The sequence below is a fragment of the Artemia franciscana genome, chromosome 11 (genome assembly GCF_032884065.1).
Source record: "Artemia franciscana chromosome 11, ASM3288406v1, whole genome shotgun sequence".
NCBI classification, from domain to species: domain Eukaryota; kingdom Metazoa; phylum Arthropoda; class Branchiopoda; order Anostraca; family Artemiidae; genus Artemia; species Artemia franciscana.
This window is the reverse complement of record NC_088873.1, coordinates 37,264,828-37,288,351: the sequence shown is the minus strand read 5'-3', so window position 1 is coordinate 37,288,351 and position 23,524 is coordinate 37,264,828. Positions and strand designations below refer to the sequence as shown.

Sequence of the window (23,524 nt, the reverse complement as noted above, 5' to 3'; positions counted from 1 at the left end):
ATACAATTTCGGTTCGTTTTAACTTTGGATTTTACTCCTTAGTTTTAGTTGGAAAAAAATGTTTTTTTAATTAATTGTTTTTTGAATAATACAGGAAAATCCGCCTTTTCTCCCCAGGGAAAATGCCCCCCAAGAAAATTCCTCCTTAGGAAGTTCCTCCCGAGTGAGATCCCCCTCCCCCGGACAATCCCATCCCTGCTCAAATTCCCCTCAGAAAACTTCTTCCGGACGATTCCGCCTGAAGAATTCTTTGAACCAACTTTCGTTGAAAAAAAGGCTCGTTTTTATTTTAATCTCTAATTATTTTTCAAATCATACCGGAAATCCTCCTTCCATGGAAAAAGTTTCCTGGAAATTCTCCCCTCCTGATGTCTCAATAGAAAGTTTCTCCCTCTTAAAATTCCCCACATAGAGAACATTTCCCGTGAAAAATCCCTCCAAGGAAAAATCCCCCATACAATTTCAATTCCTTTGAAAATTTTCCCTGAGTAATTTCCCCGATATATCTCTACGCGTAAAATCAAATTGAAAAAGATAAAGTAAGTCAAAAAGAATTTAGCATAAGAACCCTGGTAAATTCCCCTGTGTATGACCGGGGGAATTACCCCAGTACACATCTCCCACAAAAATAACACGAAGTACAACGTTTACTACCTCCTATTTTTAGTATTATCTGAGAAAAAGTAGATTTATTAATATAAATAAACAGAACAAAATAACCAAATGGCCCGAAGCAAAGCCTGTCTGGGCTTACATCCCTAATACACACATAAATAAAAACAATATAAAAAGGAGAGGAAAATGAAAAGAAAAGAAAAAGAAAAAAAAATTCAATTATCCTCCGTTTCGATTGATACGAGAATACATTTTAAAAAGACAAAAGAAAAAGAAACTAAAACCACTGGAAGTATCGCCTAAACCAAAACCAACATCTTGGCTCCACTTGAGGTCCACTCAACTATCAAAACCATAAGTATTAAGGCAACCAAATTAATTGATTGGTTATTTCCTTAAGAGCTTTGGATAAAGAAACTTATAAATAGAAATCAACGCGTTGAGAAGGGGTGTTGAGAAGGAAAGTTTGCCCAACGTCTCGTTAAGGCAACAACCAGACGCAGTTTCTGGCCCTAGAAGAGGGGGCAGCCTTATACTTCGAAGCAGATGATATATTATTTTTCGTGGCTTTTTACCGTCTGTCCCATAAGCCAATCAGTCAATGATATAATGCAATTCTGATCGTTCCTTTGTAGGACGAGGAAAGGCAAACTTACAATATGTAACCGATTGAAAATACTGCTGAGATCCCCTGATTTTTGACTGAACAGACTGAACCGAAAACAAAGTTGCTTCCATCTCTCCATCTCGGGAATAAAGCCAGTCTATAAATTGACGAGCATTTTGATTTTGATGTCACACTGCGCAACAGATGACTGATGCTATTACACATGTAAGAAAGTTCTTGCAATTAGAAGCTAAGAAAAAGAAACTGTTTGTCAAGACGAAACTTTGTATGTCTGCTAAGAGGCCTTGATTTAAAATATCCTGCATCCTTAATCCGAAAAGGTCTTGCCTCGCCACGCATGCTATTTTTTCCCACCGAGAAAACATCTGGAAACACTTTTAGATCAAGTTCTTCCTGAAATAAGTCTTCGCTGTCACCTTCTAATTCCTTGACTTGAAATTGGTCTATACCGAGATCTTTCATTTGTTTAAAATCGTCTATAAAATCTTTTGAGACCACTGGATTCAGTGGCTGAAGAGAAAAATGTTTCTGAAGGATTCTGAAGGATTGCAGCTTCTGATATTTCAGGTATATTATCAACACCAACCACTTTTTCAGCAACACGCGTTTCAAGTATTTTATTTAAATCTTCTAGGCTGAATGCGTGCATTGTTTTATAGAGACTGTTGTTCTCTCTTAACCCCAACGATGCTTCATGGAATTTTCTCAAATCTATTAGTGCAGTCCAGACATTCTTGTTGTAAGTGGGCTGATTATTGACAATGATTATAAAACTATCAATGTTAAGAAATTTTTCAGGTTGAATGTCTGCATTTGCTTGCACATCAACAGGTAGATATACTATTCTCCCCTTAAGAGAGTCAACACGTTCTGTTCTAGGTCTCTTCAACACAGTTACTTGCCCTAATCTGGTGATTGTAAGACAAGGCATTGTCAGTCCGAATCATCACCATTTCAATCTTTTTGAGACATTTTATACATCCCGATGTATAATCGATATGAAGGTTATTTAACACAGATCAGTATTCTTCTGACTTTTCAACATTTTCCAGAACATTTTCTTTGGAACAGATTAAGCACTTGTGAGGCATCATTAATTCATAATTTACAGTTGGATCAAAGATCAATCTTTTCCAATAAATTTGACATAAAGAAAGTCAACATTGTTATTACCTCATTATGAAGTTCACTACATCCCTCACTTTACTCCAGATTCTGGTTTTTGGTATATTTCCCCTTACCAGGAACGTCTACTCACAAAAATATAAAAGGGGGAGGGGCAATTTCATTGTTTTCTTAAGGAAAAGACCCATAGAAGGGCATTTTTCAGTGAAGATAAAAAAATGTATTTTTCAAAACTAAGGAGGAGACGTGGGAAAAAATCTGACTTTTCAACATTTTCCAGCACACTAATCACAGACTGTGATTGAACGTGTGACATCCTCTTTGCAACCTGTTCAGTCAATCAGCTGTTCTCTGTCATCTTTGGGTAAGTAATGTTGGACGTGTTCTAAAATCGTGTCCAACATTACATCAGAACCTTTCTTATTTGGAAGGGATCTTAGAGGCTTCAATTGATATTTTGTCTTAATCTTCTCGTAACAGTCATAATGCATTATGGGGCATTCATCACTGACGTTAGCCACCCTCATCATCAGGACTAAAATCAAGTATGAATACCCCACAATGTATTGTGACTGTTGCGAGCAGATAAAGACGAAATATCAAGGCTCTCACCAAATAACTTCATTATTGTATTTTCATCTGCAGAAACTCTAATATTTCTATCGCTATAGATGACGAACTTGACTTCTTCTAAATAATCACTTAATCACATGTACGAACCCTGGACTTTAAGTGTTTGTCGTAAAATCTGGGTTTTCGAAGCTGGCTTATATACATTATTAATAAAAAAGGTCAAGACAAGAAAATGTGGAGCTAGTGTTCCTAGAGACCGCAAAAAGTATGACATCCGTCGTTTGGACTACAGTACAAGAATTCCAAGCTTTCTTGTGACCCTGTAATTGATTTTACAATAATACAAACCGTCAATGTTGAAATTAACGGTTTTATCAGTCGAACATTCTAATGCTATAGCATTTTCAAGGATTTCAGAAAGAATTTGACATGTTTCAATATCCCTTGGATAGAGCTTGCATACATCGGGATGACATTGTCGGGTCACTAGATGCTCATTTTCTTTTAGAATGTTCACCGAAATTGTTAAAGGTGAGTTCAGTTGTCATAATCTCCATGTCAAATCTAGTTTCAAAATACCATTCAACAGTTTTCTTTGACACAGACACAGCTTGTTCTACGACACAGAATTTTTTTTGCCGAATATTCAGTAAAACTAACAGAATTTTTGAAAAAATAGTTAGAAATACGTTTTTCTTGAGGAGAAATTCCGGGAATTTGTTCTAAATCATCAGTCTTACAAATACATATGCTAATTACACTAATGGGTTCGGTTTCACCATAATTGAAAAACGTAGCTTTTTGTTCGTTTTTCATTAGCATGCTTGTATATATACTGGTATTAATGCTACATAATCTGAAATAGCTCCTTCCAAAATCAATATGCGAATTATCTAAGAAGTGAGCCTGTTTATATTCACAGTGATGTCTAATATTTTCCATTGCATCGGTTTGAATATTTTCTATAGTCCCGATGTAACATTCGTAAAATTATTCTCAATTTACGAAGATCAGCCTACGTTTTTGCCATTTTCTTAGACTTCTGTATTAATTAAAGAAAGAAAAAAAAGATGCCGTATATTCAGAATATCCTGGCTGCAATCATTTTTCTTAATTCTCATGAAAATACCTTTCCCTTGTTGTTAAGGCCTAGGGACGGTAAGCTTCCTATTTAGGGGTTTTGGACAAGATGGTTCTAATAGTGCACTTCTTGTTTTTGTCTGACTCCATTTTTTAGAGTTATGGGTTATTATGTTGTATCAGCCTACAACTTTGCCATCTTTTAGGACTTCTAGTTGCACTTTTTAACTTTATCTTTAAGGGTTCTTTGGTACACCATCGCATGATCTTTTGCTTGGCTCTCTCCATTTTCGCTTCTTGATGTTCCTGGTCTGTCAAATACCTTGTTTTCTCTATTCTTAGAAACCCTGTTCTCTTTTCTCTGTTTTTTGCATTATTTTCTTAAAACCTGGATTATATATTCTCTGATATTTCAGGATGTTATCTCTATTTTTCGTGTAGTACGGTTTATTTAAAGTAGTTATTTAGATTGCACGGTTCTGATAGTTTTCTTGTTTTTTTTTCTTTTATCTTGTTCACTTGAGACCATATCTTTTCAATGTATAAAATTCTACAAAAAAACAAAACTAATTTTGAAATTGTCAGGTATTTTTCTAGTTTGAATTAAAAAATTAAAATTATTGCTCAGACATTTTGCAATCTACACAATAACTTTAGTGATTCTGAACTGAAAGCTAAAATAGAATAAAATAAATTTAGAATTTTTCTTTATGGCAATATAGCACAACGTTATAGATATGCCCACTTTAGGAGTTAAGCCAAAAAAGTTTGGTTCCAGGAGACAATTATAACTTTGAAGTGAGAGATGAAATAAAATTATTTTATCTAAAACTTTTATGAATTATTCTAGTTTCAGTTGGCAAATCAGATTTTTGTTAAAACCTTAAAAAAAAATACTGCATGTTTTCCAAAATACTTCTATAATGTTAAAGATACTATTTTGATCTTTGCATGTAAGATGATGTTGGTTACATTTGCTACTCCAGTGTTTTACAAAAATGCAGTTTTCTATAAAAAACTGATTCTATTTCAAACATTATTTTTGTTAATTACAAAAAGTTTTAAATACATCAATTTCCTCTCAAATGAGCTATAAAATATCTCTCTATGATGTTCTAATGCCCCGCTATCTTGGGAGAAGAAAAAGCAGAAAAAAATCCTGATGCAGAATATCCTAGATGCAGTCCTTTTTCTTGTTTTTGGTCCTTTCGTAAACCGGTCCTCTGTTTTTGGCCTTTCGTAAACGTCTCATTAAATAGAAAATTGAAAAGGCTAGAGCCCTTTTTAATAGTCGAAAGTGATTGGAGGACGACCAGTTCCCCTCCCAGGCCCATCCCCAAACAACCCTTTGAGGATGACAACCCCCCTCCCACAGCCCCCGGAGAAAGGGTTGTAAGTCATGCCCTGAGGCCATATAAGGTTTTAAAGAAAGGGTGGTAGTATAAACTTTGGAGGGGGCTCATTAAATTTATAATCAGAAGTTGTATTTTCTTCTTAAAAGTCAAAGTGATTTGAAGGCTGATATCCCCCCCCCACACGTCGTATTTTCCCGAAATGCATCTGATGGAAATTTTGAGATGGCCATTTGTTGTCGCAGGAAGTTCAAAAAGGGCTCATTCAAAGTTCAAAAGGGACTTTGGAAGGGATGGTGCCCTTTTCAATAGTCAAAAGTGATTGGAGGGTAATAAGCCCACCCCGCCCCACGCCAATGATTCTCCAAACACATCCAATCAAAATTTGAGATAGCCATTTTGTTCAGCATAGTTGAAAGGTCCGGAAATTATATCTTTGAGGATGACAACCTCCCCACAGCCATTAGTACATGGGTTGTAAGTTATGCCCCGAGGGCATATAAGGTTTTTATGAAAAGGACGATCGTATAAAATTCGTTGGGGGTTCAATGGATTAGAGATAAGAAGTTCTAGTGCGCTTTTCAAGATTAAAAGTGATCGGAGGGCAGCCCCCCCCCCTGCGTCGTATGGATTTTCACCAATGCATCCGATAGAAATTTTGAGACAGGTATTTGTTCGAAAATAGTCCAAAGATCCTATAACAAGGCCTTTGGGGTTGATACAATCCCCCAGAATCTGGGGGTATGGGTTGTAAGGGATGCCCCAGGGGCATATAAGGTTTTTATGGAAGGGATGGGGGTTGTGTGAACTTTAGAAGACTCATTTGACTGGAAATGCATAGTTCTAGTTCTCTTTTAAGAGTCAAGCGTGATCGAGAGCAACTTCCCCCCTCTTCTCTGACATACTTTTTTCCCGAAACGCATCCAATTAAAATTGTAAGATAGCCATTTTTGTTACAAATAGTCCAAATATCATACAACAAAGCCTTTATGGGGAACACAACCACCCAAAGCCCATGGGCAAGGGTTGTAAGTTATGCCTCTGGATATATAAGATCTTATGGAACGGGTGGTCATATACACTTTGGTTTGGATGGAGTTCATTTGGTTGGAAGCCGAAAATTTTAGCGCCCTTTAAAAAGTCAAAAGTGAATGGAGGGCAATCAGCCCCCCTCCCTCCAAGCCTATCATTCCCAAAAACATATCTGATCTAAATTTGAAGAGATCTATTTTGTTCAGCATATTTGAAGAGTCCAGTAATTATGTCATTGGGGATGTCAACCCTCCCACAGCCCTCAGGGCAAGGGCTAAAAGTTAGGAAATTCATTTTACCTGTAGTATAGGCTATTGAGAAAGGTGTGAATGTTTGACCTTTAATTTTTAAAGGAGACGAAGGGCATTCAGGCGAGGCTTTCAGAGAATGTTGAGAAGAATGTTGAACTAAATCAAAATACGTTATGTGTATATGGATTGTCAAGGGCGTAACTCAGGAAATACTGAGTATGTTAATTTGGAAAATTCAGGAAATGATAAGGGAGATGATTAGAAAGGCAATATTTGCAAGCTATCAGTGCATCTACAACTACCATCACTACTATTACCATACTACTCCACTTACAAAATTGAGGGGAAATTCGAACTCAATCAAAAGACACTATGTGCATGCACATCGTCAAAAAAGCATGCCTCAAGAATTGATTTGGGTACTAAGTTGGAACTTCCAAAGAATGCTTGAAGGGAAAATCATCTGACCAAAAGGTAAATATTTGCACACTACTGCTAATACTATTGTTATTGCTACATTTACTACTACTACTACTACTACTTCTATTGTAAATGCTTGTAAGGCTAAGAGCATTGAGATGAAAATTTCAAGAAGTAGATGAACATACAGGTTATCAAAAGAACATATCAATAATGTCATAGCAATGGCTAATTGTATTAGGTTTAAACTTCAAGGACTGAATGAGATGGATGTTCTACTGACCAAAAGGCAATATGTTAATACTACTGTTGCTACTAGTACTACAGCAATTACTATTAATACTATTACCAGTACTATCAATACAACTACAGTGACTACTATTGCAACTATACCTAAGGGTATGGAGGTGAAATTTTCAAAGAATTTGAGGGGAAGACGAGCTGAATCAGAACACACCCTCTGTAAGTAGGTTGTCAAAAGGATGTAACAGCAATATCTCAGGAAGAAAGATTTGTGTGAAGTTGAAACTAATAGGGCTTGTTGTGTGGGATGCTGAATGTGCCCGCACAAGTTGTCAAGCGGACGTATCAGAAATGCTTCAGGAACGGTTGGTATTAAGTTGAAAATTTGATTGTGTGTTAATGGGAATGTTGAAGAAGCCAAAGGTGCTATGCGCATGCTGCTACTGATCTTGCAACAACTATTGCTACTAAGTAAGCTAAGGGTTGAAGCTTTTAAGGAATATTTAGGTGGATGTTGAACTAAATCAATACAAACTATGAGCATGCGGACTTTCAACAACTTATATTATTAAGCTAAACCTTTATGAGTAAGTTGTAGGTGATATTGAACTAGCCAGAAGGCACTATGTACATACTTTTAATACGACCACTTCAGTTACTGTAACTAATGACGCTAAGGGTATTAAGGTGAAAATTGTAGGGAAGATTTAGGGGGAATATGAATTAAACAAAAACCTGTGTCCATGCATATTTTCAAAAAGGGCATATAAGCAATATCAATGGCAACAGCACTTTATAATAGCTAGATATATCATCAAATTTTTTAAATTCTTGATTTTGTGCTCTTTTTAAGAGTAAGAAGAGATTGGAGGACAAGCAGCCCTTCTATCAAGCCCATTAATTTTCTAAACACATCCAGTCAAAATCTTAAGACAGCCATTTTGTTCAGCATAGTAGAAAGATCCAGCAACTATGTTTTTAGAGATTTTGGGCATGTCAACGCCCCATGATTATGCAACTGGCCCCTTGCTTTCAAAATAAATGTTGTTTTAAAAATAAATCAAATGTCATTGTGTTTATAGTCACCAATAAGGCCACCCAACAATATATCGAGAATGACTGGGAAGTTAAGTTGAAACTTTCGGGGGTACTACTATTACTACTTCTGCTATTTCAATTTAAATAAACAAAAAGAATGTAAGTGTATTTAGGCTGTCAAAAAGCATAGACATAACCTTAAAAATGATATTAGGTTTATTTTACAGGTCAACATGAGGAGACATAAAATTAAATTAAAAAATACTGTATGTGTCAGGATTAAAAATTATTGAAACAGTTTCTCAGACATATAAATAGCAAGCTTAACTACGGATTCTTATCCAAAAAAACAAAACAGAAAATATATAAATATTATTTTTTTTCCATGAAAAAGACTATGTCAATGAAAAACACAGGGAAATAAATTTAGAAAAGTTTTTCCACAAAACAAGCTTTTTAAAGAAAAGTAAAGAGCTCCATTAAGCCAAAAATGAGCAGAAATTAATGTCAAATAATCTTCAAAGCGTAAAATCACGATAAATCACTATCAATAAATAAATGAAACTAAAAAAGAACAGAACTTACACTAAATAGCTGAGTCAAATTCAAAACGAGCAAAAATTAACATGAGAAGGGTTGATAACTACCATGTCTTCTCAAGACCGGAAATTAATTTGCGCTTAACTGAAAACAAAATATGTTTTAAATGTTTTCGCTTTTTCTACTTCAATAAATAAAAATCGAATTAATAAAAAAATGGTATTTCTGTTCATTTTGAGTTACATTTATTTATTGATACTGATTTGTGGCAATTTTACACTTCGAAGATTATTTGACTTCACTTCTCCTTATTTTTGGCTTAATCGAACTCTTTACTTTTCTTTGAAAAACTTGTTGTGTGGAAAGACTTTTTTTTTCATTAGTTAACTTAAAATGACAAAAATATTAATAAAAAAACAAAAATTAAATTCCAATTTAAAAATGTAAGCATAGATAATGAAAATGGTGAAACTTGACACATTCCGATTGGCTATATTTGAAAATCCTCGACTTGGAGTTCTAGAGCCCATGACTGGATGCTTGGCTTTAACTTGTTTAGTTAAGCACTAAATTTTACTTGTGAATGGTAGTTGCCTAGGCATTGATTTCTGGCCAGACACGTGTCTAGACATGGGATTATAGCTAGACACGCATGTAAACACTGCTTAGATGGAGAAAATGTGGTCAAAGTTCGATAGTATTTTTTAAATAATTAGTTTTTTATTCATTTTTTGGATTTATTCCATTCAAGGGACATGATTCGACAAGAATAATAAGACTGGGTAACACTTGAAAGGCAGTTCATCTGATGGCATTCGATGCCAAAAAATGATTTGATCATGCAAAAATACTAATAGCGTCATTTTTATCTCGTGAAACCTGGAGCCTAAGACTGTGAATTTGAATCTAGAATTCTTTTGAAAAGAAAAACCAAGGGTAAAAAAGACCCACAAAACTACTTTGGCTTCAGAGTGATCTTATTCTCAATAACAGGTGGTCAAATAAAAAACTTTGAATATAGTAGACAATGGCGTAATTTCGTCAAAATCCTGGGATGGGGGGGGGGAGTAAAGTTGAAGCCAATTTTCCCAAATCAAGTAAAAGTGACAGTAAAAACTTAAAAAACTAGCAATTTGGTACCATGAAGGCATTATATAGTACTAAAAAAGTACTATAAGGATACTTTGTAGTACTATAAAGGAAAAAATATACAAAAGAAAGCTGATCCGTAACTGTTGATGCTTGAATTATTCAGGCTTATCTTAGTTTTCACAGTAGTTTTGAAGAAACTAAATTCAGCTGGGGAGAGTAAACCGAGGTCGGGGGGGAGGCAAACCGAGGTCTGGGAGGGACAATTGCCCTCCCCCTGCTCCAAAGCAAAATACCTATATAATTAGTAAGTTAATTTGAAGGTAACTATTTTTATTTCAAATTAATTTTGTTCGAACTAACTCGTGGTTAAACAAAGAAAAGTGGTCAAATAAGGTGCCCGAATCGCAAACTTTAGTTGTGGCAGATGAATGAGCGCTTATTAGCATTTATCTAATTTTTTTCTCGTAAAATTGGTAAAGACCGATTCACAATGAGATTTTACTAATATTAATAATTAATTACTGCTAATTCAAACCAATCAAATTTTTCGTAGAATTTTCAGGCTGGCTGAATTTTTTTTAAATTTTGATTGGTTCAAATTGGCGCTAGCTAAATCTAAATATTAGTAAAATTTCATTGTGGATGGGTCTTGAGCTAACCTGAAACCAACTGTTTTAGCTTCAGATTAATTTTATTCAAAGTTGCAAGAGGCCAAACGGTGGAAACTTCAAACATGGTAGATGGATGATGGTTTGACTCATTTATAGTTGTTTTATTTGTAGTTGTTGACTTACGGCTCTTGCCATGACGGCGTAGAGACCAGACGCCTTCAGGTTAACCGTTTGTTTACCTTTACCGCTTGGCCTTTATCGCTTACCTTTTTCGCTTGGCCTTACCATTTATGTTTTATTTTGTTGTTTTGCATAACAACATCTGTCTGAATAATGTTGTTTGGCCTTACCTTTAACCTTTTATTTTTGTTTTTTTGCATAGCAACATCCGTCGTAATAATGTTGTTTGGCCTTACCTTTAATCTTTTACCAATATTTATCAATTGTATCGTATCATTTTCCGTCGAAATTGTTGTTTTGCATAACAACATCCACCTAAGTAATTTTCTTTAGCCTTACCATCAATTTTTTATTTTTGTTGTTTTGCATGACAACATCAATCGAAATAATGTTTGACTTTACTATTAATCTTTATTTTTTGTTTTGTTTTGCATAACAACATTCGTCGTAATAATATTGTTTGGCCTTGACTTTAATCATTTATATTTGTTGTTTTGCCTAACAATATCGGTCGAAACAAGGTAGTTTGGCCTTACCTTTAATCTTTTACCAATATTTATCAATTGTGTCGTATCTTTTTCTGTCAAAATTGTTGTTTTGCATAATTCCCAAGTAGAAGACAATAGCTTTCCACTTCTTGAAATATAGTTATAAAGCACAGTTGCCTCTTTTGATTCAGGTCCATACTTAGACAATATCTTCTCCATTAGAAAGCTATATCTTGACAGGAAATCACAGATGGCTCTGAAATCCACCAAAAACTCATCTGAAAATTATTCATCATCTTAATAATAGTAACGACAAATGGCGTTAAGAATGACATAATCAGAGTTTTAAGGGTATCATTTCACGAATAGTAAAAAAAAAATCATTATACCATTTCAGGTTTAAAACGTTTTCCTAATTTTTAAGTTAAAAATTTTCCCATTTAAAATTTCAAGAATTTCAGACTAGTGTAAATGTAAGCATAAAGATATGCAAAGCGATTCTTGAAAATAAACATATTATGTTTTTTAGCCCCCTGCCCATTTTTGACCATAGTTTTGCCACGATAGAGCTCAGGCTATTCTATGCAATCTCTAGCAGGAAAATGTCTCTAAAATCTAAATAGAATTCATGGTAAAATAGAAATTAAAAAAAGGATTTTTGTTGTATCCTCACGGCATTCGGAGGTCTTAAGGATAAAATGACATAACAGGGTCCTCTTTATAGTTTCAGAAAAGGGGCAGGGGTAGTTATAAAACATATGTTGCATTAAAGTTTCATACGTCATATTTGAATATATTGCTTTGGCGTTTGCTTTCATAATACCCCCAGGCGTTAAAATTGAAATTCTACTAGCATAGGACTCTATTCCCTCGTGGCTGGATCTCTAAGGATACCTTTAAGGGGCTCTTTGTGTCATTATAAAAATTACAATATAAACATTATATTACCAAAAACATATAAGTAAAATAAATATTACTGTTAACTTTATAATTGTTATAATATAAAATTTATCTTACTATATAAACTGATGATTAAAGGTTAAAAGCGAGGGATATGCCATACGAAGTTTTAAGGGTTTTAAGCCCTTAAAACCTTGTCCTTCGACTTGCAACACGCGTGCAAGTTTCGGAATAAGGTATTGAGCTCCGGTTACTTAGAATGATATCCTAGCTGGCATTCGGGAGGCTGAACACATTGAGTCATTTAAAGTAATGTTTAAGAAATATTTTTGGGAGAGGGTATTTATTTTTTTTTTTGTTTTTTACTGTTATTTCTTTTAGATTTTTGGTGTTAGTTGTTAGTTGAGTGTGCTTTTGCCCCTTTTTTTAATTTTTTGTAAACAACTTTTGTTATTGTTGTGAATTAGAGGATTGCAGCCGTCCATCATCAGGCTTTTCGAGCCTTCCCCTGGCGGTTGTGTGTATATATAGTTTATTTTGTAGTTCTGCAGTCAATAAAATAAAATAAATGAAAAAATAAATAAAAATCACATTTTTTCTTTACGAAATCTACCCTTTATAGTAGCGCAAAGTCGTAATTTAAGTATTTACGCTTCCAAAGACGATTTAAATACCTTGAAGTATACCTTGAAGCTATGACAGTAGTTTCAGTCGCAGTAGAAGTAGTTGCAGGATTAGTATTAGTGGTAGCAAAGGACATGTAGCAGCAGTATTAATTGCGGTAGTACCATGTGGATATTGCCTTTTGGTCAGTTGAACATCGCTTTGATGATGCCCCGGAAGTTTCAAGTAAGTAATCAGATTAACGACGCTTCTTGACTACTAAGGTCCCTACGTCGGCCCTGCAGTGCATTGCTGCAGCATGATTCGATCTCTGGGTCCCGTATTACCAAGCTAAAGTCAAACCCACTCCACCACCACAGGACCCCGGAAGTTTCACCTTGACACGTTAAGCCGTTTCAAAAATATTGCTGAAATGCACTTTCGATACTCTTTTGACGCCCTTTTCACCTTAATACTCTCAGCTTTACAAGTTGTTGCAATTAAATTAGTAGGACAGTTGGAGTAGTTTAGTAGCAGTAGTAGCATAAGGAAAAGTAGCGATAGTATTTATGTTAGTAGTGACATGTGATATATTACCTTTTTGTCAATTGCTTTTCCCCTTTAATTATTCTCCGAAAGTTTTTACTTAACACCCAAATCAATTCTTGAGATACACCCTATTGACAATCTGCATGCGCATAGTGTGTTTTGATTTAGTTCAAATTTGCCCTCAATATTCTGTCAAATTTTCACCTTCCCACGTGTAGCCTTCATTGTACTAGCATCATAGCAGTAGTGGTAGTAGTAATAGTGTATAATTATTAATAGAAGCAGTATTAATAGCGATGGTAACAGGTACATTTTGCCTTTTGGTCAACTAAACGACGCCCACTCTGACGCCCACTAAACCCACTAAACCCACTCTAAACCCACTAAACCCACTCTGACGCCCTTGATGTTTCCTCTTGATATGGTAGGCCGTTCCAAAATTATTGCTGATGCGCTCGTATCAGTATATACATAGTATATTCTTATTTAATTCAACTTTCCCCACAACATTTCCTCAAATGTTTTTTTTTCAGTATTATCAGCCTTAGTAGTACTTGTTACAGAAGTAGTAGTTTTAGTAATAGTAGTGGTAGTAGTAATAGTGCTTGTGGCAGCAACAGAAGCAGAAGTAGTTGTAGTAGTAATAGTAGTGGTAGTAGTAATAGTGCTTGTGGCAGCAACAGAAGCAGAAGTAGTTGTAGTAGTAATAGTAGTGGTAGTAGTAATAGTGCTTGTGGCAGCAACAGAAGCAGAAGTAGTTGTAGTAGTAATAGTAGTGGTAGTGGTAGTAGTAATAGTGCTTGTGGCAGTAACAGAAGCAGAAGTAGTAGTAGTAGTAATAGTAGTGGTAGTAGTAATAGTGCTTGTGGCAGCAACAGAAGCAGAAGTAGTTGTAGTAGTAATAGTAGTGGTAGTAGTAATAGTGCTTGTGGCAGCAACAGAAGCAGAAGTAGTTGTAGTAGTAATAGTAGTGGTAGTAGTAATAGTGCTTGTGGCAGCAACAGAAGCAGAAGTAGTTGTAGTAGTAATAGTAGTGGTAGTGGTAGTAGTAATAGTGCTTGTGGCAGCAACAGAAGCAGAAGTAGTTGTAGTAGTAATAGTAGTGGTAGTAGTAATAGTGCTTGTGGCAGCAACAGAAGCAGAAGTAGTTGTAGTAGTAATAGTAGTGGTAGTAGTAATAGTGCTTGTGGCAGCAACAGAAGCAGAAGTAGTTGTAGTAGTAGTAGCGTGCAAATACTGCCTTTAGGTCAATTGATCATCTCCCTTATCATTTCCAAATTAATCACATTAATATAATTAATATATCAAAATTAATGTATCAAATTCCAAATTGATATACTCGGTCATTTCTGAAAACCCACTTACCCTCTTTTGAAAACATTACCCCCTTTTGAAAACCCATATACACATAACATAATGACGCAGTAGGTTTTAGACTTTTAGAGCGAGAGAAGGAGGCGATACCCAAACTCTTGTTTGTAGTGATTTTTTGTTCGTTTCAAGCTTGATTTGCATATTCAATTTAAGCTTCACTCATTCTAAGATTTATTTGTTCATTAAATAATTTCTTAGACCACACTGCTTTTCCATTTACGAAAAAATAATTGAAGAAAAAACGGGTTTAATTTTTATAAAGCAGTGAAAAATGCTTTTTTCACTTTTTTACTTTTTTTCTGCAATTATTTTTTCGTTACTTGTTCAATTATATTAGTATTTATTGTATATTTGTTTGCATTGATTGTTTATTTAATTTTTGTTTGTTTTGGGTTTTACTTATACTTCAATAGCAAAATACTTTTTTTTGTTTTAAGCTTGATTCGCATGCTCAATTTTAGCATTACTCACTTTAAGATTTACTTATTCATTTATATTATTACTTGTTGTATGTTTTTATGCTATGATTGATTATTTAATTTCTGTTCGTTTTGGGTTTCCTTTATTCTTTAACAGTAATTTCTGGTCGTTTTTGAGTTTAACAGGTATTTGTATCTGCTGATCTTAAGTTCAAAATGGCCTTTACTTTTTTTTTGAAAAACTTCTTTTTCGGAGTTTTTTTTTTTTAAATAAATTTTTGCTCGTTTTTAATTGAAAAAAGTTTCAAATTTCTAAGAATTCCTTATTCCAAAATCAAACTTTTTTCAACATCAAATATTCAATCAAAGCATCAAAATTAGCATCAAAGTAACAATATCAAAGTAAAAAAAGAACAAAGTAAAGAAAGCAACAAAATAAACAAGGTATCGAAGTAACAAGAAGCAACTTGCATAACTTACAGCCCTTGCACCGTAAATCGAAGTTGCGACGTAAATCACTAAATCCAAGTATTGAAGTAAACAAAAGGTCGACATAATGTCAAAATGTCAACATATTAATAAGCAAGTTCCATAACTCAGAGCCATTTACCCGGGGTTGGGGGGGAGGTCAATCCTGGAAGCGTAGTTATTTGGCCTTTGAACTTTTTGAACAAAACGGCAATCGACAAATTTTGACCAGATGCCCTTTGAAAAAGTGAGGCGTCGGCTAAATTGCCCATTGATCACTTTTGACTCTTAAAAAAGAACAAGAAGTTTCAATTTCTGATCAAATGAGCCTCCTCCAAAGTTAATACGACCACCCCTTCAAAAAAACTTATATCTATATATATATAAAAATAAGTTGTCTGTGTGTGTGTGTGTCTGTCGAGTGACGTCATGTTTGTGTGTCGACTGACGTCATGTTTTCGACTGACGAAATTACAGACCGGGACATCGGGACACAAATGACGACCGGGACACCGGCACATCTATATATATAAAAATAAGTTGTCTGTGTGTGTGTGTGTGTGTGTCGAGTGGCGTCATGTTTGTGTGTCGACTGACGTCATGTTTTCGACTGACTTCATTTTAAGGATTGAGCTGTATGCGTCATGAAGTTGTTTGTCGACTGACCTCATGTTTGTCAACTGATGAAATTACATACCGGGGCACCGGGACACAAATGACGACCGGGACACAGGGAATATAAATGACGACCGGGAACCTCAAAGAGGACACTCAAAGAGAAAGCGACCGGGACACAAGGAATGTTCGATTAGCAATCACCATCAACAAAGCACCGGGACACAAATGACGACCGGAACACAGGGAGTATAAATGACGACCAGGACATAAGTAAAAAAAACTAAAAAAAAGGTAAAAACTACAAAAAAAACTAAAAAGAAAAAAAAACTAAAAACTAATAAAAAAACTAAAAAAGCTAAAAAACTAAAAAAACTAAAAAAGAAAAAAAAACAAAACAGGAAAAAAATGAAAAATAAAGGAGAAAAACAAAACTAAAAAATATAAAAATAAAAAAAAACTAAAAAGAAAAAAAGGGGAAAAATACAAAAATTTATTTCATCATATACCATTTCAAAAACGACTGTATATACAGGCCGGGACACCGGGATACAAAATGACGACCGGGACACAGGGAATATAAATGACGACCGGGACACAGGGACACAACTACAACGGGGACGCCCGGGGGCACAGGGGGATATATAAATGACGACGGGGACACAGGGAATGTTCGATTAGCAATCATCATCAACAAAGCTCAAGGGCAATCATTAGAATCATGAGGTATAACTAAAAAACTAAAAAAAGGTAAAAAACTAAAAACTAAAAAAAAGACCAATTCAAAAACGAATGTATATACAGACCGGGACACCGGGACACAAATGACGACCGGGACACCGGGACACAAGGAATATAAATGACGCCCGGGACACTCAAAGAGAAATTACAGACTGGGACACCGGGACACAAATGACGACCGGGACACAGGGACACAACTACAACGGGGACGCCGGGGGGCACAGGGGGATATATAAATGACAACGGCGACACAGGGAATGGTCGATTAGCAATCACCATCAACAAAGCTCAAGGGCAATCATTAGAATTATGAGGTATAGATCTGAATACGGATTGTTTTCCCATGGACCATTATATGTTGCATGTTCAAGAGTCGGTAAACCTGACAATATATTTATATGCACAGACAATGGGACAGCAAAGAATGTTGTATATTCCCAAGTTTTACGTAGTTAAAAACATATATATATCTATCTATATTCACAGGTGGGACATAGGGACACAACTACAATGGCGCGTAACTAATATGGCGCGTAACGACTTACGCGCGCGGGGGGGGCTTGGGGGTTGCACGAAGCGCTCCCACCAACTAGGTGTTGGGGTGGCGCGAAGCGCCACCCCAACAGCTAGTCTAACAATAAGAATTTAATGCTATTAATGCATTAATAGCGTTAATAGCAATGCTATCATAGCATTAATGAAAGATTCAATGCTATGGGTTGTATCATTTGATTCCCGTCTAAAGTTTATACGGCCACCTCTGCCATAAAAATCTTATATACCCCCACAACATAAGTTACAGCCCTTCCCCCGGGCTCTGGGGGGTATATTAACCCGTAGTTTTTGTTAGTTGATCGTCAGACTACTTCAAACAAACTGGCAATCTCAAAATGGATGCATTTGCGAAAAAAGGGTGGGGGGTAGATGCCCTCTGACACCTTTTGACTCATAAAAAGGTAACTAGAACTTTCAATTTCGAATCAAATTCAATATCCAATATTCCATTCAAATGAGCCACTTCTGAAGTTTATATTTCCTCTCCGTAAATAAAAACCTTATATGCCATGGGGCATAATTTAAAACATTTGCTCCTGGGCTCTAGATGTTTGTGTCATCCTCGGAGTTTTTATACTCTGATGTTTGAACTACTTATAAATAAAAAATGGCTATCTAAAATTTTTATCGGACGGGTTTGGGGAAAAGGGCATGAAGGGGGGCTAATTGCGCTTCGATCTCTGTCGACTCTTTAAAAGCAAACTAAAGCTTTCACTTTTCAATCAAATGAGTACTCTCAGAAGCTTATACGAGCATCCCTTCTATAAGAACCATATATACCCCCAGGGCATAACGTACAACGTCTGTCCGCGGTCCCTGGGGGGATGTGTCGATCCCGGAGCTTTGATATCTGATGTTTGAACTATATTTAACAATACGATGATCTCAAAATTTTTATCGGATGGGTTTGAGGAAAAAAAGGTGTAGAGGTGGGAGGGACTTAACCTGACCTTCGAACTATTTTCAACAAAATGGCTATCTCAACTTACATAACTTACAACTCCTGCCCCAGGCCCTGGGGGCCGTTTCGACACGGGCGTTTTGTTATCTGGTTTCAACTATTATTAATAAAATGTCCATCTCAAAATTTGTATGTGATGGATTTGGAAAAAAGGCGCGGGGGGGGGGGGGCTAGCTTCCCTCCGATTACTTTTGACTCTTAAAAAATGAACTAGAAATTTTAATTTTCAATCAAATAATTTCTCTCTGAAGTTGATTCCAGCATCCCTTCCATAGCAACCTTATATGCGCCCAGGGTATAACTTACAACACCTACCCCCGGGCCCTGGGGGGAGGGTTGTGTCGATATCAGAGTTTTTTTTATCTGACCTTTGAACAATTTAAAAAAAAATGGATATCTCAGAAATTTTTCTGATGCATTTGGGGAAAAAAAGGCTTGGGGGGGGGGGCTAGCTGCCCTCTGGTCACTTTTGAATATTAAAAAGTGAACTAGAACTTTCAATTTCTAATCAAATGAGTCCTCTAAGTTTATACGATTATCCCTTCCAGAAGAACCATATATGCCCCCAAGGCATAATTTACAACGCCTGCATCGGGCCGTGGGGGCCGTATCGACACCGGAGTTTTTATTATCTGACTCGAACTATTTTTAACAAAATGTCTATCTCAACATTTTATGTGATGCATTGGGTGAAAAGGCGTGTGGGGAGGGGCTAGCTGCCCTCCAAAATGTCTATCTTAAAATTTTCAAATGATGCATTTGGGGAAAAAAGAATTTTCAAATGATGCATTGGGGAAATGTGTAGGGGATTAGCTACCCTCCGATCACATTTTACTCTTGGAAAATGATGTAAAACTTTTAATTTCCTATTAAATGAGCCCCATGAAGTTTTATACGAGATTCCCTTTCATAATAACCTTATATGCCCCCAGGGCATGACTTCAACACCTGCCCCGGGCCGTGGGGGTCGTGCCGACACCGGAGTTTTGTTATCTGACTTGAACTATTTTCAAGAACGTCTGTCTCAATTTCCGATCGAATGAACCCTTTTTCTAGAAAAGCACATTACATAATATAATGCATTCTATAAAAAAAACTTATATGCCCGAAGGGCATAACTTACAACCTTTACGCTGAGGACTGTGTGTGTATGTGGGAAGGGGTTGTCATCCTCAAAGGCGTAGTTTCCAGACCATTCAACTATGTTGAACAAAATGGCTATATCAAAATTCTGATTGGATGTTTTGGAGAAATGTTGGGCGCGAAAAGATTTTAGTTGCCCTCCATCCACTTTCGACTATTAAAGGGCTCTAGCCCTTTCAATTTCCATTTGAATGAATCCTTTTTGAAGTTTCTACGGCAATTCTTTCGATACAAAGTACCCTGGTCTAAGACAAGCCATCCCCCCCAAAAAAATCATTGTGCCATTATCGTTCTTTACTTTGACAGTGCTATTGCGCTGCCTATGATCTCAATAGCATTAACACATTAATTATAAAGAATTGATACTATCTATTTTTCTTAGCAGACAAGAAAAAAACCAGCATACTACGATGAACGGTAAAACAAAACTGATAAGTATGCAGAAATCTCAGGATTCCTTGCGTATTTTTGGGGGTGCATCTAATTTCAAAATAATATCGCCACGATAAATAGCTTTCCACATAGCTACTAGAATATCTTCAGTGGTTTCTATATGAATTGGGACTGTCGACACTGAATTTACACTGTCGACACTGAAAAGAATTGACACTGTCGATGTTTCTTAGCAGACAAAAAAAGAAGAAAAGAGAGGCCTACCATGATGAAAAGTAAAATAAAACTGATAAATATACAGAAATCACAGGATTCATGGCATATATTTTGGGATGCATTTAATATCAAAATATACTCACCATGGGAAAGAGCTTTCCATACATCTATTAGAACGTCTTCAATGGTTTCTATTTGTATTGCGACTGGATACTTAGACAGTTTGGTAAAGATTGTACTCACAAGCTGACCTCTAAACCTCTTGTCTAATACGAGGTTTGAGAGATCTAATATCTTCCTGCATTGTTCCAAGTACGACTGCGGTGATGATCGATCTAGTGATCTCATCAGTAATCTGCAGTTGAACTCGATAGCCTGACTCGGTGTGGCTGATTGAAAAATATAAGACTTTTTGGGTTTTTCTATAGCTAGGGTCTTCATATGAATCTTCATAGGGTAACTTTAACCTCCAATAGCCTTTTCATAAATCTTGCATTAACCTTCAAAAAATTAACTGTAAATAAAAGTACAAAGCATGTGTTACTGTGTGAATACATAATTTTACAGACGTTGGATAAAACTGTCTATACACTGCTAAGAATTAATGCGTGAAGGTTTTTCAAGAAGCCCTTGAGATTTATAAAACATAGTCTTAAAAAGATCTATACCAAAAATTAAAGATGGTTCAAAGGATCTGATTTTTGGGTAAATGACTATGGGGGAGAGAAGAAGACCTACTAACTACTAATAACAAACTCATTGCAGCCCCAAGCCGCCAGGGGGTAACGTAACTACGTAAGCTTCTCGTCCATCCCAATCTATTCAAGGCCTCCCTCTTTACACCCTTTTAAGAAGTTTCCATCGCTCTCAAGCCCTTCCTAACGACATCCTCCCACTCCAACCAAGGACGAACTTCTTTTTCTTTGGCCCTAGACAGTTGGCCGACTAGGACACTCTTTAGCAGTCTGTCGTCCTTGGTAAAAACATGTGTTAATGTATGAAACATGAATGCATAATGTTACAGACGTGGGATAAAATTGTCTATTGACTATTGACTTGAGAGCGATGGAAACTTCTTAAAGGGGTGTAAAGAGGGAGGCTTTGAACAGATTGGATGGACGAGAAGCTTACGTAGTTACGTGAGTATGGCCAAAGAAATGAAGTACGTAGATTTTTTAAGAATATGTTTTATAAATACTAAGAATTAATGCGTGAAGGCTTTTCAAGAAGCCCTTGAGATTTATAAAGCATATTCTTAAAAAATCTACGTACTACATTTCTTTGGCCATAGACGATTGGCCGACTAGGACAATATTTGGCAGTCTGTCGTCCTTGATACGCACAACGTGCCCTAGCCTTCTCAGCCTTCCTTTTCAAGGAGGCACACTCGTGCCTCTTTAAAGAGGCGAACCACGACAATGTTAAGCGATCTTCAGTTCCAGTGGTCGCAGAGGGATGGGGAGGGATGCATTTAGTAGCCCGATCTCCAACTAAGAAACCTGCCAAATTTCATCCCCCCTCCGACTTTTCCTTCATGGGGAAAATCTGGCCGAAAGTTTCGACCACCCAACCCCACCCCCCTTTAACGTTGTCCGATCGGGCTGAAATTCACAAGTTCAGGTCCCCTAGGGCCCAGGAGCTTATCCGCAAAATTGCAGCTCGATCCGATAACTCCTTCCCTGTTTTCCAGAAACCACGCATAGCCACTTCATGTTCTTTTTTTCGCCACGCCTACAGGTCACAGCCGACATCGGATCTGGGTGTACGAAGGCTCATTCGACGCGGAATTCTCCGATAAATTTTCCTGGAAAGTTTCGTCGGAAAATCTTAACCCCCCGATTTTCTAGCTTAGAGAAACCCATTTCCCCATAAGAGCCCATGTTAATTTTTGAAATTCTTAAAAGTTATTTAAAAGTTATATTTATACACATGCAGGTATTTCGACTTCAAACATGCCCGGTTAGCTCAGTCGGTAGAGCGTGGGACTTTTAATCCTAAAGTCAAGGGTTCAAGTCCCTTATCGGGCGGTTTTTTTTCACAAAATATGAAAAAAACTTCGTTTTCTTAAAGAGTTAAAGAGGCTGCGTCCCAAAGTCGAACCTTAAAACGTACAGGAATTAGGAGAGGCAGTCCTATTTCCTGTACAAGGAGTACAGGAATTATTAAATTACATCCACCATGGATTGTAGAAAAACGTACAGAAATAATATGAAGAAAAACTTCGTTTTCTTAAAGAGTTAAAGAGGCTGCGTCCCAAAGTCGAACCTTAAAACGTACAGGAATTAGGAGAGGCAGTTGGGGGGCTGCCACCCCCCAAACCCCCGCTTTTAAAGACTCTTTTGTACAGGTTTTTTGTTTTGTTAATTAAAAGAGGGCCTTTCCGAAGCCAAGAGCGGGGGGTTAGGGGGGCGGCAGCCCCCTCAACAAAAAACCTGTACAAAAGAGTCTTTAAAAGCGCGGGGTTGCCTCTCCTAATTCCTGTACGTTTTAAGGTTCGACTTTGGGACGCAGCCTCTTTAACTCTTTCAAGTTCAAGTTCAAGTTCTATTTATTACTACATAATTTCAATATAAAAAGCCAATTTGGCAGAGAGAGGGCTCGAGGCCAAATGGCAAAAGAAAACGAAAATTTTTTCGTTTAAGAAAACGAAGTTTTTTTCATATTATTTCATTATAGCCCTAGAAAGCAGGATTGGACCACACTTTTCATACAGCCTACTGTTTGTGATACGGTCAGTCTGAAGCAGTAAGTCTCATTGAGTCAGTCTTATCGTGAGCCTAAAATCCTGCTGAGAACTAGAGATTTTTAATGTTGTATTTTTTTCCATATAATTAGCAAAATTTCTTGTGTTATTTAAGATCCCCCCCCAAAAGTTTGATCTCTCAAAGTAAACTACTGAGCTGCTTTTCATAACCATCAATTGTTTATTTCGTCACAATAACACCTAAAGGTAGCATCTGACATTTTTTACTCATCTGGGACAATTATCAAAAACAGAAGATCAGCAGGAGAGTGTAGAGAAGAAGGACCAAAGTCTGATTGAATATACATTTCCTAGCTGATCTTCTCTTTGAGGACAGCCGAGAAAATCATATTTGAAATTAATCTCAGAAACCTGAAAGTGGCAGATATGACCTTTATGCGGGGCAGCAAGAATTTATCCTTTAGGTAGTATACAACTTGCATTGTGTTTTCTGCATATTCCTGCTCAATGAAATTCTTCATTTCTATCATTCAGTTCTTCTGCAACATGCAAAATAATTCAAGTCATTTCCAAACATAGTGGAAACGAAAATATTTTAAAACGGGTAACATTTTT

General features: G+C 36.4%; 1 protein-coding gene across 2 annotated transcripts in view; it reads right to left on the bottom strand.

Moving 5' to 3' along the window:
• Positions 1-23,524, bottom strand: part of LOC136033174 (uncharacterized) — a 51,077-nt gene that overhangs the window by 10,902 nt on the left and 16,651 nt on the right. Inside the window, exons 2-3 of one of the 2 annotated variants that reach the window (XM_065713867.1) lie at positions 20,349-20,705; positions 11,317-11,546 (exon numbers count right to left, since the gene is read on the bottom strand). In XM_065713867.1, coding sequence (XP_065569939.1) covers positions 11,317-11,546; positions 20,349-20,658 — 540 coding nt within the window. In that variant the 5' untranslated portion in view covers positions 20,659-20,705. Of the gene's footprint in view, positions 1-11,316; positions 11,547-20,348; positions 20,720-23,524 lie in introns of both variants that reach the window. The other variant, XM_065713868.1, reaches the window with a different exon arrangement.